Here is a 16,850-nt window from a genome sequence, read left to right on the forward strand (position 1 = left end):
AGATCTTCACTTTTGTTAGTGTGTCAGAGTAAGAACCGCTTCTCTTAACATGTTTTAAGCTTTCCTCTTGGTTGAGTGCTTTTAGAAATGTCGTCTGAAAAAGAATCAATTCAATTTTCTATCATGTTTGAACATTAATAGTGATCCAGCGCACTGCTTTTGCTACCCGTGCTGTTGTCATTTATCTTTTTCAAGACTTCACCCTGTACTGATCACCTTTTTTAAGATTTTGACTCGCACTCATACTGTCAGCTCCAGTATCTTTTATCAACCTTTTACAGAGAAATGCATTTCCAGCCAGGCGGCCATGTTGAATACCGTAACTGACTATTTCTATCATCCTGCCTTTTTGTGATAATACTGAATAAACTGTATTCAAACCTAAAACAGCACACAAAACAAAACCCACCCTGGAGAAGCAGGACTCCAGTCTGTGATTTCAGCATCTAAACAGGTTTACATTTGTTTTTCACTGATCCGATGGCAGCTACAGTCACACAGCATGTAGAATACGGCGACTTGCCTTCATCGCCATCACCAGCTAGACATTTGGAGCCCTCCTGATATTGATTTTTAGAACCCGATTTCTCCACAGGGATCAATGCAGTTCCTGGTTGAAAAGACTCTTAGCCTGTCCGAGTGAAAAGTGCACTTGAACATAACACACAGCCTTAAAGTACGTTTTTAATCAGTCCTTCTTACCGATGATGTCAGTGTTAACTGCTCTAATATTAACATGTACTTCAAATGAGCCTTTACATACCTGGAAAAGCTCAAACTTTTCACAATGTTGTAATTATTTCAAATTCACCAAATAAACCTGGTTGGTTAAAAATAATGGTGTTGGTTCTTGCATTTGTTAGCTGTTGTTTTGCCTTGTTCTGTACTGTCTGGTGTTCAAATGTAGAAGCAACTGGAAAGGTCTCGTTTCACTGAGAATATTAAAGACTTTTTCCAATATAATACAGAATATCTGAATATGATGATTAATTAAAGGTCATGTTTGGTTTACTGTATCATGTGTCAAGTGAAATCTACAAGCATGTAAATATATATTTTTTTTTTAAAGAAAATTAAAAGTTTGAGTCCCTTTTGGCACATCTTTTTAGCTATGGGCCAAATGGTGCTATGGGGAAATTCAGCAATTTTTCAGTCTTACTAGTCTAGCACTGGTCTACCAGTCTTATCAAACGTTTTTGGTGAGACATTGAGAGAGTCTCATTTTCTCAGGTTTTATAGTGTATTGGCGCAACATCAGTTTGGAAAAACCCCTGAATTAAGTTTTAATTTCGAGTTTAAATTTAAGGTTTAGTTTTAGTTCAAGTGTTGGTTACACACTGACAGAAAAAAAACCAGAAGTGGTAAAATACATAAATTACAAATGCTAAGAACAAAAAAACATTACCAAAGCATTAGCAGTTTCAGTTCAGTGTAGTTGGCTGTTGCAGGGTCTCTCTAACCAATACAATGTCTGCTTGCCACCATTTAATGTTGATGTTGGATAATATGGAGCTGACAGCAGCAGAGAAACAGGACATATACAAACCAAAATAAGTGCAAGACAGTGTGCTGATTGAAAACAGAGGAAAAAAGTGAGAAAAATGAGCCTTGGTGGATTTCTGGCTCTTCTTGAAGGGCTTGGACAGGCCAGCTGACATCCTGCTGAAAAAGCTGCGCTTCTTCATTGGTGTCTCAGTGGAGGAAGAAGGTGTGGTTTCGTCCTCTGTGTTGAAAAATCAGCTTCTTTATCATCAGACATCATGCCTGCTACAGTACAATAAATTGCAGTCCTTTACCGAGCTAAGGCTGTTATACACAGCCTTGTACTCAAGGATCTTGCTTTTCTCAAATTTTAAAATGCAAATCCAATTTAGTTATCCATTACTCTTGCAGTGTAAATTCTCTGAATCAAATCAAATCATGAAATCAAATCATCATTTTTTTGGAGAAAACTATTGTTTCATACTTGTCCTTCCTAGCCAAATATCAGCCTTCATCATAGTGAATAATAATAATACTAATTTAATGTTTTCTTGCTTGTTTTATTTGACAGAAAACAGGTGGCATATTTAAAGCAAAATGGTCTCTCAGTGAAAAAACAGCCACATTTAGAATAAATATTGATTATATTGTTAGTAATAGAGGCATAGAAAATGTTAATGGCCAACATATATTTACTAATTCCATTACTAATTCCATAATTTCCATCCACTGCTTTAGGCTACAGGTTCCCCATAACTGCAGGAATAAAGGTGTTTGAAATGAGCAAAGACACTGTAACAGTAGTGTGCAAATAAATGTATTCAAATAAAATGATTCAGTTGTTCATTTGTTTTAAAGTGGATAGGAAGATGACAGGAGTTCAGAAGTGGACTGCAGATTTCTTGTTCTTCCTTCGGAATATGCGGGATAGCCAAGAAAAGAAGCCACGCTTCTTCTTCTTTGGTTTTGTTGACAGGCTGTCTTTGGCACTGGAACTCTGAGGTCCTGCAGGTTCGACCAGTTGGACGGGTGGAAGTGTTTCCAGGGTCAGACAGGACAGATCCTTGGTGTCCTTGGTCTCATGGAACAAACTGCTAGACGCCTTGATGTAAACAACAGCCTCACACACATGGAGAAGCGTGGATGAACTTGAAGCTTCAGCTTCCTGAATGGGTGGAGGGTGGTTAGCCTGGTTGTCCTTGTCCACCTTCATAGTTTCAACCTCCTGGATCAGGCTTGGTGGAGCTTTGACCTGAACCTGGATGTCTGGAGCCTCTGACTCCTGAAGCAGGTCGCTTGATCCTTCCTGAAGCTGGTGAGTCAGGGTGTATTCAGCAAGAGAGACCGGGAGAACATCCTCTGAGGTGGAGTTATTGTCAGGTCCAGCAGAGAGGAAAGTGACTTTTGTTCCCTCACAACATTCAGGTTGATGCAGGACGGTGACAGAGCTTTCAGCAGCGGCCTCAGTCTGTGCACAAGAGTCGACCGTTTCCCTCTTGATAACAGAACATTGTTCTTCCTGCTTCTCCAAGTCCTGGAGGAACAGCATCAGTTTAGAATCAGCTCTGACGATTGGCTCCCATTCATCGAGATGATCTTGAGTAGGGGTATGGTGCGCAGCGCAGGCAGCCATAAATGTAGAACTCACTGATGAGGAAGCATTCATGTGCTTTTCACCAAGTTCCTCCTCCTCCAGGAGGACTGAGAGGAACTGCATCAGGTGAGAGTCAGTGCTGCTGACAACAGGTTCCCATTTGTCCAGCTGGTCCAGAGTCGGCCCATGCTGTGGGGAGCAGTCAACTGCAAATCTAGAGAGATGTGATGAAGCGTAGAGGAGCTCCTCACCAAATCCCTCCTTCTCCAAGTCAAAGTGGGATTTGACCAGTGGCTCCTACTCATCCAGGCGGCCCAGAGTGGATCCACAGGGTGAGCAGCAGTCTGCCACAAATCCAGATGTGTCACATGGGGAAGCATAGAGGTATCTCTTTCCAACTGCCTGGTGGTAGTCATCGTCAAAACCAAAGGGGGAGTGCTGAAGCTGATTCAGTCTCTCAATGAGTTTGAAGTCATCAGTCATTGGAGCCTCAACAAGGCGGAGCAGGTTAGACTGAGCCTCAACATGCTGAGCTGGATGGATGGATGCTCCAGCATTACCTAACGCTGTGTCCTTGATCATGAGAGGAGACTCTTTCTCTGTGGGAGGAAGGTCTCCTTTGTCCACATCCAAGAGAAGCATGCATGCTGATGAAGCTGTGCTGGCTATTGGTTCCCATATATTGAGGCTCTCAAATCCACAAGCAGGTTTGGAGCCGAGACCAAAAGCAGACTGAGGTGAAAGGTCACAGTCGAGCTAAGCAGTCACTCCAGAGAAACTAGAGGCTTCAGCATGAAGGTATTGCTCCTTCTTCAGGACTTTCGCAAACATGCAGTTGATGTTTTCATGGCGATCGTCATTAAGAGCATTGAGTCGAGTGACCATTTGCATGGATGCTGAAAGAAATGCAATGGCAACATCTTAATAATCAAATAACCATAAAGCCACCTGATGTAGCTTCATTCAAGGTCAACATGCTTCATCATAGCTTCACTTACACCTTTCATCACTGTTTTGTTTCAACAAGTCTAACTGTGAATTTACAATGTAAATCAAACTAAGGAAGAACTGGACACAAATGTAAATCCTTCAACACAAAGAACTAGTCTATCCTGTCTGTCTCTTGTTTGTCTGTTCAGCAGAATCCTCTGTACTAATCTTTTACTGTTAAATAATAAAATTAGAAATACATGTGGCTTACCAAGATGGAAATCACTCTCCATGTTTTCCTTTCTAAAAGGTAGATATTGTTGATGTTTCTCCAAATTAATGCAACGTGAGTTTTCTGTCTCAATGTGCAGGTGAACACCGATCAGAGATGAAACTGTGAGTCTGAGTCTGTGTTCAGGTCAATCTGCCTTTATGACTCTGAACTCTGCTGCATTCTGTTTACATATGATTTATATATGGTTTATAACCTAAACATGATTAAAAAACACATAATTGAATATTTGGACTTTGTATTAAGATACCCTATTTTTTATGCAGGAAACATCTTTGACTATTTAATTGCTCATTCCTATTGCGTTTCACTGGTTTAAGCCACAGGTTAGCTCACTCTAATCTTACCTGCTATCATATCTCAGGGGATACTTTAGGAAAATAATTTGATTTTGCTGAAGTTATCCATCTTCAAGTCAGCTTTTCAGGCGTAGAATTTCTCGTTTCCAAAACAACCTGTGCATCAACCCATGCAGTTAATAGAAACTTGAGTGGCACTTTACAATGGCCTTTTTCTAGTGTATTAACCTGTGTATTGATTTATGGAAAGGTATTGTAATATTACTGTGCAGGTACCTGATGAAAATCTCCCTGATACATAATGTACTTACAACAGTGTAACAACACAGTGCAACAACACAGTGCAACTTTAAAGTATACAAACATAATATACTAATACTCTTTTCTTTACTGAATTAATGTTATGTTGTGCCTCACTGAGCACTAAGGTGATAGCTTATATGACGTGATATTTGACTATTTAACAGAAAATTAAGTAAACTGGACCCAGTGCTTCTATTCAATTTTGTTTTCCAAATGATTCTGGTATGTTCAATATGTGATACAATTTTGGGCAGTAGCCAACTGGTTGCCAAAATCTATTAATGGTTACATCAGCAGATATCTGTTTTGAAACCAAGGTGATTCTTGAGTTTCAGTGGTGAAACTTCAAAATATTCAGTACTCTACTTTTTATTATAAAACTATAACGTGTACAGGGGGAAAAAAATGGGTACAACTTACCCGGGGATAGGGGTAAATTGAGCAAAGGGCGGGGTAAGTTGAGCCTTATGGAGGTAAAGTATTACGCAACTTACAACCTCTGTTTTTGACCTTTTCAGAAAATCTGTCTCTCCATTCTGTCAAGCAATATAAATTATTTGTTTGGTTCAACTATGGTGCTAATGTCTCTTTTTAAAAAGCATAACAATGCACAATTTGGCACAACACAACTGTAACACAGTGTGCGGTGTGTGTGACTGGGTGTGTGTGTGTGTGTGTGTGTGTGTGTGTGTGTGCCATATCCTGTCCATGATATATCATGTTATATCTCTCAATGTTATCTCTTCAGTGTCATTCTGTCTATCTTCTGCTCCCTTGTCACTGATCAAATCAACTTACTTGGCTGCTCTTTTTACATCCTAGAATGGAGGCTGAACCCCTGTTTTTAGTCTCATGGTATAATTATATCTCCTCTGTAATATTAGAAAACAACACTTGAGCACATATGTGTCTTTAAAATAACTAGTTTATAAATGTAATTAGATTGGGTTGAGCTGAGCCATAAGTTCAACTTGCCCCAGGGAAAGTGGCACATTTGACCCCACAACCACCATTTTGACAAAACTGCTTCACACAGCTAATCAGCTCCACAGTTTATGAACTCTTATTGTACCTTATAAAGCCTTAAACTAATATATAATAAAGCCTCAAACATATCTTCTTCCATTTAGATATAAGAATCATGATGAAATCTGATTTTTTGACCTGGCTCTCTTTCCACTTTCTCCATCACAGATTCAGGGAAATAAATTACTCTTCCTAAATCTGTGATCACATGGTTCATTTTGTGTATGGCTGCCTGGACACAAGGGATGGCTCATCTTACCCACAGGCTCAACTTATCCTGTTCTCCCCTACTAATCCATTTCAAAGCATCAGGAGCTACTGTATATCTTCTTATATCTTCTTCTCAAGCTTTTCAAGGTATTTGGAGTTCGAGAAGAGAAAAATCTGACATTCACAAGATATTTTTGATGCATCCTAGAGGTCTGTAACTGCCATGTAGTAATTAGACCTCTGAATATTAATTGGTGTAAGTGTATTATGAGGACCTGCCCTAAGCTAGAATACAAGTTTTGATTGGCTCTGGCTGCCACTGGGTTTATTAATCTGCCTGCCTTTAGCATTTTGGAGGACAAGTAACAGTGTTTTTCAAATATAACTACAGTAAAGAAGTTGATTTTACACTTTCTTGGATAGTGGTCCCCAAGGGGTTTTAGGGGGGCCCATGGCACAAAATGACCATAATATATCTGCAGGGGGTTGATAGGGTTGTTGATCAATACCAATGACTCAACGATTACTGCTGAGATTTCTCTTTCAAAACTCACTTTCTGGCCCGTACTGTTTTGAAACAAGAAGTCCCCGCCCACTGGAGTTTCAAGACGCTCCCAACACTGGTATTCGGTGCTATGACATTCAGTTACAAAGGCTAAAATACCTCATTCTCACGCCTAAAAAACAAATGACAAAGCAGTATTATTATTCCAGTATTTAGCATGGTGATATATTAGCTCTTCACCAGATGTTTCTGTTGGATCTCTGCTCTAATTATCTTCCTTGTGTACTGTGAAAATGTGATTTTATTTATGTAAATTATAGGCCACCATAGCTCAAGGGAACAGGGGACCTGCTGATGTTGTTCCAATTCCTACTGGTTGCCAACGGAAGCCGATAAAGGTCATAGAATATAAGGCTTCACTCCCACCACTATTATCTCCCCATGTAGTGTAGACAGCTCTACAATTCAATACTAAATCAACACTTTGCCATATGGATTCCTGGGACCAAATCTTTTCAACTTAGCTTCAGCAGCCTTAATGTTTCTATTTGCAGGTGTGTGATATGGAAATGTGCGTGAAGGCCTGTTCTAGAGAAACACTTCCTCTCTCCTGTCATTGCAGCGGCCCTGCCTTCAACTGACATGTCAGTGATTCAGGTTTTTCTACCAAACCCTGAGTTACCTAATAGCTTCACGGGATTTCCTGTGAAATTCTGCTGACAGTGTTCAGTGGAAACTAGGCCGCGCATGAGCCGCTTAGGGTCACACTCCAGATCGGGGTTAACTAGCTAATGAATGGCTCGTATGAAGAGACACATCTACGGCTATGCTGTTATGACCCGACCTTCGTATATAATGCTGCAGGCCAGACAATAGAGCACTGTTCTAACATGTAAACACTGGAGAAACGCTCCCCGAGTTCCTTTAAAACTGAATCCAGTTGCCTTTATTATGAAAACATGAGAACATAGTGTTTTATATATGCAATTCTGTACTGAGATTACACAGGTACTGGCCAATTTGCAGACCCTAAGTTACCGGCAGTAGATTTGCCAAACAAATGTAGAATAAATAATGAAAACATCTTTTCTACGCATCTCACCAAGAATTGCAGACAGATCTTTCTGTTTCATACAGTCTGGTAGTACAATATTTATTTTTTCAGTTTAAGTGTTACATGTTGAGCAACAAACTGACAATTGTCTTCAGCCACAAATTTAATGCAGAGATAAAGAGTCAAGACTACCCCAATAATGTATTGAGCACTACAGAACTGGCAAATCAGATTTTACATATATATATAAACGTAATGTTTATGTACATATATTTTTGCACTAGACTTTCGATGCTGGACAGTGAGACACTGCTGTGCAGAAGTTGGCGAGAAAAAAACAAACAAAAAAAAACACCTTCAAAAAAAAAGGGGGACAGACCAACACATGCTGATACAAACAGCAAAATAATCATTAAGGGACAGGAGGAAAATAAAAACGATAATGGTACATACAAACAGAAAACGTCATGAATCCGAGTCGTAATACCAACCCCGCTGTAGGAATGCAGTGAAACAGACACATTCACACACACGCGACACACACACCGTTCTCATGAACCTGCATACAGAGGGCCGAACGAAATCTAGAGTCTCTGAGAGAGGTTTGAGGTGGGAGGTGATGAGTATCAGGGGCGAGGGGACGATTAGAATCGATCCGTAGAACTATCAATTACCAGGACAATAAGAGAGGAAGGATCCTTTATTTGTTTTTTGTTTTTTTTTGGTAGTGCGGCTACAGTATGTACAGTACAAATACAGGCAACTTCATTTTGTTTTCTCTTTTTGCTTGCACTCTCACATACGTACACATGTTGTGAATTCTTCCCTGTCCTCTCTCGTCGGGTTTTGTCGGGACACAGTGGAGTTTAGAGGGTGGCGGCCGGGCGGAGGGGCGGAGGGGGAAGTTGGAGTCGGAGGGTGGGGGTGGGGGGGTCGGAAGTGGGCCTTTTTTTTCTCTCTCTCTCTCAGCAGCATCCTCCTGACGAAGGCTTGACAGTGGTGCCGGGGGTCAGCTTGACGTTGGGCTTCTCCCCGCCGCCGGCCGTGGCCCCGGGGCCCATCCGCTTCTTGATCTCGGCGGCCATGGTCATGAAGGCCTGCTCCACGTTGGTGGCGTTCTTGGCGCTGGTTTCCAAGAACGGGATGCCCAGGGAGTCAGCGAACTCCTGGGGAGGAGAGAGAGGAGGAAGAAGGGGGGTGGTCAGGAGGGCTGCCTTGAAATAAGATGAAACTTTAATAATTCCCTTAGAGATGTTGGCTCACTGCCAAGGCAAAATAGTTCTAGGATACCGCAAAGAAAAATAGAGTATAAATATGAATATAGCAAATAGGGGGGTATTAAACATAACCTGCAATTCTACCATTTCGAGAACATATCAAGTGGAAATGTATAAATATAAGGAATGACAAAAAATTTGAGTTCCAGCATTATGAGGGTGTGTAAAATAACAGCAGATGAACATACTGAGACAAAAAAAACAAAACATGAAAATATGTACACTCTAAAAAAAAATGTAATTTTTAACACATCTCTGTGTCTTCATACAACATATCAACATAACAACATGTTAATGACCAAAGATGACATACAGATGTATTAAAATGGCACTTGCTTTTTTAGAGTGTACAAACTGAAAATATGGGACAACCTGCCCAGAGGCCTTACCTTCGCTGTTGTGTAGTCCACCACCTTCTTTGTCGTCAGGTCACACTTGTTCCCAACCAATAGCTTGTTGACATTTTCACTGGCATAGCGGTCGATTTCCTGTAGCCACTGTTTGACGTTGTTGAAGGATTCCTGAGGCGGGAAACAGAGACAAAAATTACCATCAATTGCACTGGGTAAAACATATAGTACAGGACACCACACTCAATATCACCAAATAAACATCTGTCAATTATATTCATTTTAGATCATTTAAGACTCAAACTGCAGACAAAATATACAAGGTTCCTGCACATTCCATACTGTACTTTTGCCCAGACCTCAATTTCTCAACTGGATTTGAAGCTCTTGGTTAGTAATCAATATAATGCATGTTGACAGTGGCTAAACACCATGACAACTAGGCCACGTCACTATAGCTGAGAACTGTTCATCACAACACAAATATCACAATATGTGACATGACAGTGGGTCAACTACAATGTACATCAGATCTGAACGACGACAAGTCATTCTTACTTTTCCTGTTTTTGTTATTCCCAAACATGAAGACCTGGATGTGATCTTTTCATTTTAGGAAAGCAATCCTCCTCATCACCAGTCCATCACCTCTATGAAAACTAGCCAGGAAGAACCAACTGGGTTATGAATAAGATACCATGGTATTCCCTGGCTTTAAGACACTATATGTGGTGACCATCAGTGGGCCAGCTTGGTACAGGGACCCAGAGGACACAACAAGCTTTATAAGCAACCATAAGGTTATGTAGGCCTCAATCACAAGCCATAAACACAGAGAAGCGGTCTAAAACATCAACGGTAAACGTCAGGTTTTGGTGTCAGTCCCTCAGAATCAAAGAGCGAGGGCTTCTTTCTAGAGGCGCCATTTTGCACCAAGAGACGTTCAACAATCATACAGGGAGAAATCCATCATAGAAGAGAAGAGAGACCAATTTCTCCACCCACAGCAGCCTCAACAGACCAGAATGCACTGCAGCATCAAGAAATCTTCAGTTCTAAGGCATGCAAGTCTCACTTTTTCTCAACTGGAAAGTCTTGCTCTTACTGTCGCTATAGTTATCTATCTCTCCATGTGCGCATATAACCCACATCTGAATGATCACACTTTCAAGCTTTTCAAGCCTTTGGCACCCCCTCTCTGGGGGCTGTCGAAATATCTAACAGTGTAAGACTATCTGATGGTGGACTTTTCCTGTAACTACAAATATTAACACCCTAACTCCCATAATCCACTTCTCCTATGAACAAAGAACTATACATCATCATGCACCGTGGGACTCAACAGAATCTGTGCTTGTTTCAATATTTCCACATGCTCCTATCTAGGTCTAGGAAACTCCAGGGGTGCTTGGATGGGGGGAAAAAAAACCTTAGCCATATTTCCATGAGTAAAAGAGGTAGTGAATAGTGCAGTGTTAAACTGACCTGGTCCGTGACATCGTAGACTACGATGATACCGTGAGCACCTCTGTAGTAGCTGGATGTGATTGTACGAAACCTCTCTTGACCCGCCGTATCCCACTGGCAACGGAAAAAAGACACAAAAAGACACGGTTCACAAATCTGGGGTGAAGATTTCTTTCTCATCACCCTGCTGAAGTTTTAGATTTTTGTTGTTAACTGTCAGCTGACATCGTCCCCCACATGTGCAAAGTTTTGTTTTATTTGCCTTTTTAGCTCATATCAACCGTATACCTTTTTTTTTTTTTTTCACAATTTATGCCAAGAAATGACAAGAAATTCAATCAAAATCTCATTCATTTTACTTCAGGGAAAACAGAAAACTTCATTGTGTACCATGAAGTGTAAATAAAAATTTCAACCATTTAAACCTTCACACATTTTTGAACAATCCCAGCCCTCTGCCCTTCCCATCAAATAAAACTGCCTTTCTCTCCCTTCCTGATATCCCATTGGTTTACACTATAGAATGATCCCTCCCAACGTTATGTCCCGCCCCAATGTCCTGTTTCAACAGGAAATACATCATATTAAGGAAGCAAGATGCTCTCAAAATGCAGTTTCATTGTGAATTTACAGTTTTATGACCCTGGGTACAAGCCAAATGATGACGCATGTATAGGAAAATATCAAAAATGTGCTGGCATCAATGGGGCAAAAAAGTCCTGAAAATGTGACTTCTGAGAAAGCCAATGAAAGTACTATGCATAGGGAAACACTGGTGCGAGACTGCAGGCTACTTACGATCTGAAGTTTAATGGTCTTTCCGTCTAGTTCTATGGTTCGTATTTTGAAGTCCACACCAATAGTGCTAATGTAACTTTCTGTGTATGTGTCATCCTGGGGAGAAGAAGAAGAGTCAGGGTTAGAAGCCTCACACATCCTGGAACACTCGCTTCCTGCTCAAGTATACGCAACACAAACAGTGTCATCAGTCAATATTAGCACTAGTGGGACTTAGCCAAGGTGTTGCTGCACTAATAGCTTCAACTGCTTTGAAATGGGGACGTTACAATACATATGAATGAAACACTGAGCGTGTTCAGAGCCGTATTTCAGTATTTAATATTCAGAATATTCAAGTACACAGTTTGAGCTGGCACATGTAAACATCATATCCCTGGATTGGTTCTCATTCAGATCATAAGGAACCAAATTAAGATAGCTGGGATACATTGTTATCCAAGAGAGACTGGTTTTGTCAGTCTGCATGAATTCACTAAATAGTAGCACTCAAAATATTGTTTTTTCCCATGTATACAAGGATATATTTGTGATTAGGATGCGAGGACACAAAGAAACAGGCTTAGAACATAAAAGACCTAAACTGGTATATTAGTTACCATTAACACTACTAAGTATACAGAAAGAAATTACAGTGCCATTTCAAAAATCTGTGGCATTTTGGGAAACTTACTGCGAATCGGAGGAGAAGGCAAGACTTTCCAACACCAGAGTCACCAATCAGGAGCAGCTTGAATAAATAGTCACTGTGGAGGAGGGCAGAGAAACACTCTCGTTAGGCTAAACAACATGCCTGGGACACATAATACCAATCCTGTCCATAACAGGCCTTCCCACAGCTTCTCAGGTTATTCGTGGTGGCGATCATGCTGGGATTACAAGAGCAGCACTGTTAATGTGTTATAATATCAGTCTAGGGAAAGTATTTGTGCTGGGCATGTCTGACATCTATGAATGGGAAACACAACATTAAGTCATCCACATTCAAAGCACAAGTGCAAGCAAAACCTTTGGCTTTCCTTGTACTAACAGGGTATTTTTCTTGCAGCTTGCACAGAACCAAGACTAACTTCCCTGAATAATAAAAACTCCCCTCGGAGCGACTTCTCAGATATTTAGAAATAGTTAACCTGGCAAGTGTCAGGAGCAGTTTAACCAAGTTACAGATCACTCATTTGACTTCAGAACAGGGTGGGGAAATGGCAGTCAGATTCAAGGTCTCACATCAACATTTCACAGCGAGTCGGTCTCGCATAATTGTAAAACTTTCGAGTTCTGTGATTTACTGTCAGTTTCAGTTAGCTCCGAAAATGCTGATCAGTGTCAGAGTCATTGCATCATTTGTGCGTGGCAGCTGACGGGTCTGCATTTTACAAGTAAAGGAAACTTTCAGGACAATGAACACTGCTGAGCTCAGCAACATTTTCAGAAGGAACTGCATGTGATCAGCCGTACGAGGCCAACTGAAGTAGGAAAAAACGCCAGGCTTTCAAAAAGACACTCTTGGTCGAAAGGTGTAACCCTCCACTCCGGTTATGATTGAGCCTGGGCCTATCAGTCTGATGCGTGTTTAATGAGTTGATATAACAGCCACTGTTGAGTTAGCCAAACTCTCTGTAATTCATTTACTACGGTTTGGATTTGTCTTAACCTTGGTCAGCTAATAGCACCTTTCCTTTCTCTCTTAAAAACACACAACACACATATAAGTGTGGGGTGTATATCGACAGCCACCATACACACATGTACATGGTGTGAGGCAGCAGGAAAAGGTGTGGACCAAATTAAACATGAGCTCGCAAGTTGCCTGATAGGGTAGGCTACTGTGGGACCAGAATGACAGGTGCTCCTCTGTGTTTTTGGGCTACGTTTTCATTCTCTAAATAGCATTGTGTAGGCGTAGGGCAACTTGCGTACCAAGGGCAGGGCAATCCAACGTTAACTGAGAGTATCCAGCGTCAACAACCCACCTTAACACTATCTAGAAACAAAACAAGGCTCAGTGAGCATGGCTGAAACACCGGTGAGGCCTTAAATAGGCTACACAAGGAAAAACTAACAAGCCTAAGCTTTCAGGCTACCATCAAATACACTGTATACAGGCGTAGCCAACATCCTGCTCCACCTGCAATTACCCCCATGTGAATGAGGCAAAATGCTGATTGCCCCCTCATCAAAATAGGTCAAAATACCAACATAATATGGAGCTATTGTCTGACACACACACACAATATCTCTGCTTCATTCCTCTAATGTTTAGCTTTGTCAAAGTTCTACTAGTGTTTAGCCAACAGGAGAATGTGTAATTTTCCTCTGCAGCAGCACCACACGTAAAAGGAAGCCTGAGGAGAGGTCTCCATTTCCCTGACAGAGCAGGAAATTCTGGACTTTCACTGCACTCCGTTTGAGGCCCTTCTCCTGCATGCTGTTCTGCTGATATAAACTACGGGAGTGATTGCCAGCAGAATAAGGATGGACCTGGAGGGGCGGGGGGGGCTAGTCTTGTTCATTCTGACACAATCCCAGGCCTCAAGCTGTGACGGTAACAGATATTGGGCTGCCTCCAGGTTGAAATAAGATGTTGGTAGAATAAACAGAATATTCCCTGAATATCATTTCTGCCTTATTCACGCATAGCCTGAAGCATGTCAGATATCCGTGATGAAGAAAAAAATGAATATCTCTAATCGTCTAAGTCTCTGTATTTAAGAAAAAGTAGCGAAGTGATACTTGGCAGCAATACTGCCAATATTCATCATATTGAAAAAAGAGGTACTATGCAACTGAAGCCTCCTGCATCTGCAGAGCCTGGAAGCCTGAGTAGTCTCCAGTTCCTCCCCTTTCCCCATTGTAAAAAGTTCCAGTCATGCCCTCTTCATTAAGCCTGTAGCTGTGGACAATGGTCGTCCCTGTGCAAGCCTGGCTACTCACTGCTCAGGAGAACTCAGAGAACTTTACCAAGTTGGAAAAAACACAGGAGTAAAATAAAGCTAGCAGACACTTCCCCGCAAACAATGTGGGGTTCAAACCGGGCAGAGAGCCAACTTTGTTACTTTAAGACTTGATGGGGGTGTCCTGGTAGCTCAGTGGGTTTGAATCTGGCCCAAGACCTTTGTCACATGTCCTCCCTGTCTCTCTCACCCAATCTTTCTTGTCCATCTCTACTTTGAAATATCTAATAATAAAAGATTAAAGTGCCCCACACCCGCACCCCAAAAAACAAAACAGCAACACCTTCCTTTATGCCTCAGGCCTGCAAATTCCAATTATCAACCCTCTCCTAACACATCTCTGTCCACCATGGTATCCAGTTCAAAAGAATTTTAAATATGTCATGGAGTCAAACTATGCAATTTACACATTCTTGTTGGCCCTTAACTACTTCTTCATCACTTCAACTTTGACATAGATGTCTGTGTGAATGTGGCCAAACAAAATTGTAGCCTAGACCTTACTGCGGGGTAAGGGTGCATCCTTTTCATGATGCCACTCCCACAGTCAGAAGCTCTTGGACCTTGCCTGTATCTATTCCATAACAAATGAGAGGTGAATCATTAATAAAAGCTCAACAGTAGAGTGCCAGTCTATAGACCGGTATGGAAATCAATTACTGCTAGCCTGTGGAATGACAAGACTAGAAATGGTGTAAAAACACATATAACAGTGTGTCCGTGGCTTTTAGAGTGGCTAGATTCACACATCTTTCTGTGTGGACAGAAAAATCTGTTGGTGGGCTGCCAAACGGCTCAACGAACAAGGGAAAACCTTAATCTAAAAAATTCTAACAGAGACACCCATGTGATGATAATTTATGAATGGAAAGTAAAAGAGAGAGAGAGCTGAGGCAAGAGCCAATTGCTTGGCCAACATTGCTGTGGTGAAATAGCAGGCTTGTCATATGGCATGTGACCAACACATGACTGAGAGGTTGTGGAGGGGGTGGTTCAGCACAACTGGACCATATGATGACTGATACTGAACTTTGAGTCATGTGTAGTTCAACTCCAGGTAGGGAAGGAGATCAATTACCTGATGTAAACAGTTCAAGTCTGCTACTAGTAGATTGCTAATAGCAGCAAGAAAATATGTGAGTTAAACGCCACAGACTCCATTACGTCAATCAGCAACCGGTTCCAGCTTGTAGATAGCGTCCAGCAAAAAAGTCAGTCATTCATATGAGGTACACTGGATGACAAGTTAGTTTCACCGTGATTTTATGAATTAACTAAGCTAGCTTGCTAATAAAAGACAGTGCCGCTGCTGGTACTGTCTGTTAGCAAACAGACATCCACATACAAGCAGTCAGGCAGCAAGAATCTGGATGATCAACAATGCTACTCAATCTTTGATAAGCCAACGTTATCTTGAATTTACACTTTACATGAGAAACGTTGCATGTTTGTCAAACCGAAAACTGTGGTACCCACGGGCTTGTATTGTCACTGACTGAACAGCTGGCTAACAGTGTTAAGGCTATGTAACGTTAACGCTTGTTAACAATTGTCAGCTGGCCTAAATAAACTTTTAGGACGTTAACGGTAGCTAAGTTAGTTTCGAGTTAAACAATACAGAAACCACCAAAATGACAAATTTGATTCCATAGGCAAACCACTGGATAATGTTCACAGAATGCCAGGCAGGCACAGGTGGACAGAGGGCTAACGTCAGCTGATGTTAGCCGATAGCTCAATAGCTAATGTTACGTTAGCTACTGGAGCTACCTGTTAGCACACAAAGCTAGCTAGTTCGATTTTGCATGATACTTACTATTCGGGATTCATCGTTGACTCGTCGTACAGTAAATCCCCTCTTGTAAAATGTCACGACCTTTTCCCTGGCTTCAAATATACACCGCTGTCTGGTTGTGAAAACGGGAGCGGTAGCTAGGTTGCACTGCTCCCAAAACCAAGGCTGGCTAGTAGCTTAAAAACCCAAAATGGCTGAAACTCCAACCAGGAAATAGCTAACATTAGCTAGCTGGCTAGCTAACTCAGGAACAACACAAGAAATACGCAGCGTGGCTTGGATCTACAGCTAACTGATATTTTAAAAGAGACTCAGATAAACCGTTTTGTACCTAATGTTAACCTAAACTGAATGACCAGGGAGGATACGGCTAGGTGTCTAACCAGCTCCTTCTTTCTCTCTCTCTGTATGTTACCGCAACAGCGAACTGTCAAGCCCAGTGAAGGATTACGTCATTTAGTGAAACGTGGCAAAGACGAGTCAGCCAGTGACCTCTTTCAAGTCAGCCACAATAAAC

The 16,850-nt window shown here is 41.4% G+C and overlaps 2 protein-coding genes across 2 annotated transcripts in view; one reads left to right on the forward strand and one right to left on the reverse strand.

Annotated features, from left to right (window-relative positions):
* The window catches only part of sdhaf4 (succinate dehydrogenase complex assembly factor 4), a 369,114-nt gene that overhangs the window by 13,812 nt on the left and 338,452 nt on the right, over nt 1–16,850 (forward strand). The gene's annotated exons all lie outside the window — the stretch shown is intronic.
* On the reverse strand, nt 7,878–16,749 carry rab1ab (RAB1A, member RAS oncogene family b). Its single transcript, XM_071912640.2, has 6 exons — nt 16,355–16,749; nt 12,261–12,333; nt 11,588–11,683; nt 10,808–10,903; nt 9,362–9,493; nt 7,878–8,861 (listed from the first exon to the last, which is right to left on the reverse strand). The coding sequence occupies exons 1-6, from the start codon at nt 16,366–16,368 to the stop codon at nt 8,661–8,663; spliced, it is 612 nt and encodes a 203-aa protein (XP_071768741.1). The 5' UTR covers nt 16,369–16,749; the 3' UTR covers nt 7,878–8,660.

The sequence above is a fragment of the Centroberyx gerrardi genome, chromosome 15 (assembly GCF_048128805.1).
Source record: "Centroberyx gerrardi isolate f3 chromosome 15, fCenGer3.hap1.cur.20231027, whole genome shotgun sequence".
NCBI lineage: Eukaryota > Metazoa > Chordata > Actinopteri > Beryciformes > Berycidae > Centroberyx > Centroberyx gerrardi.

What these genes read in the sequence shown, in the direction of transcription:
- rab1ab (XM_071912640.2), bottom strand. An exon ending in AGACCATTAAACTTCAGATC is followed by an intron (nt 10,904 to 11,587) that starts GTAAGTAGCCTG and finishes TTCCGTTGCCAG; the next exon opens with TGGGATACGGCGGGTCAAGA. An exon ending in TGGACTACACAACAGCGAAG is followed by an intron (nt 8,862 to 9,361) that starts GTAAGGCCTCTG and finishes TCTCCTCCCCAG; the next exon opens with GAGTTCGCTGACTCCCTGGG.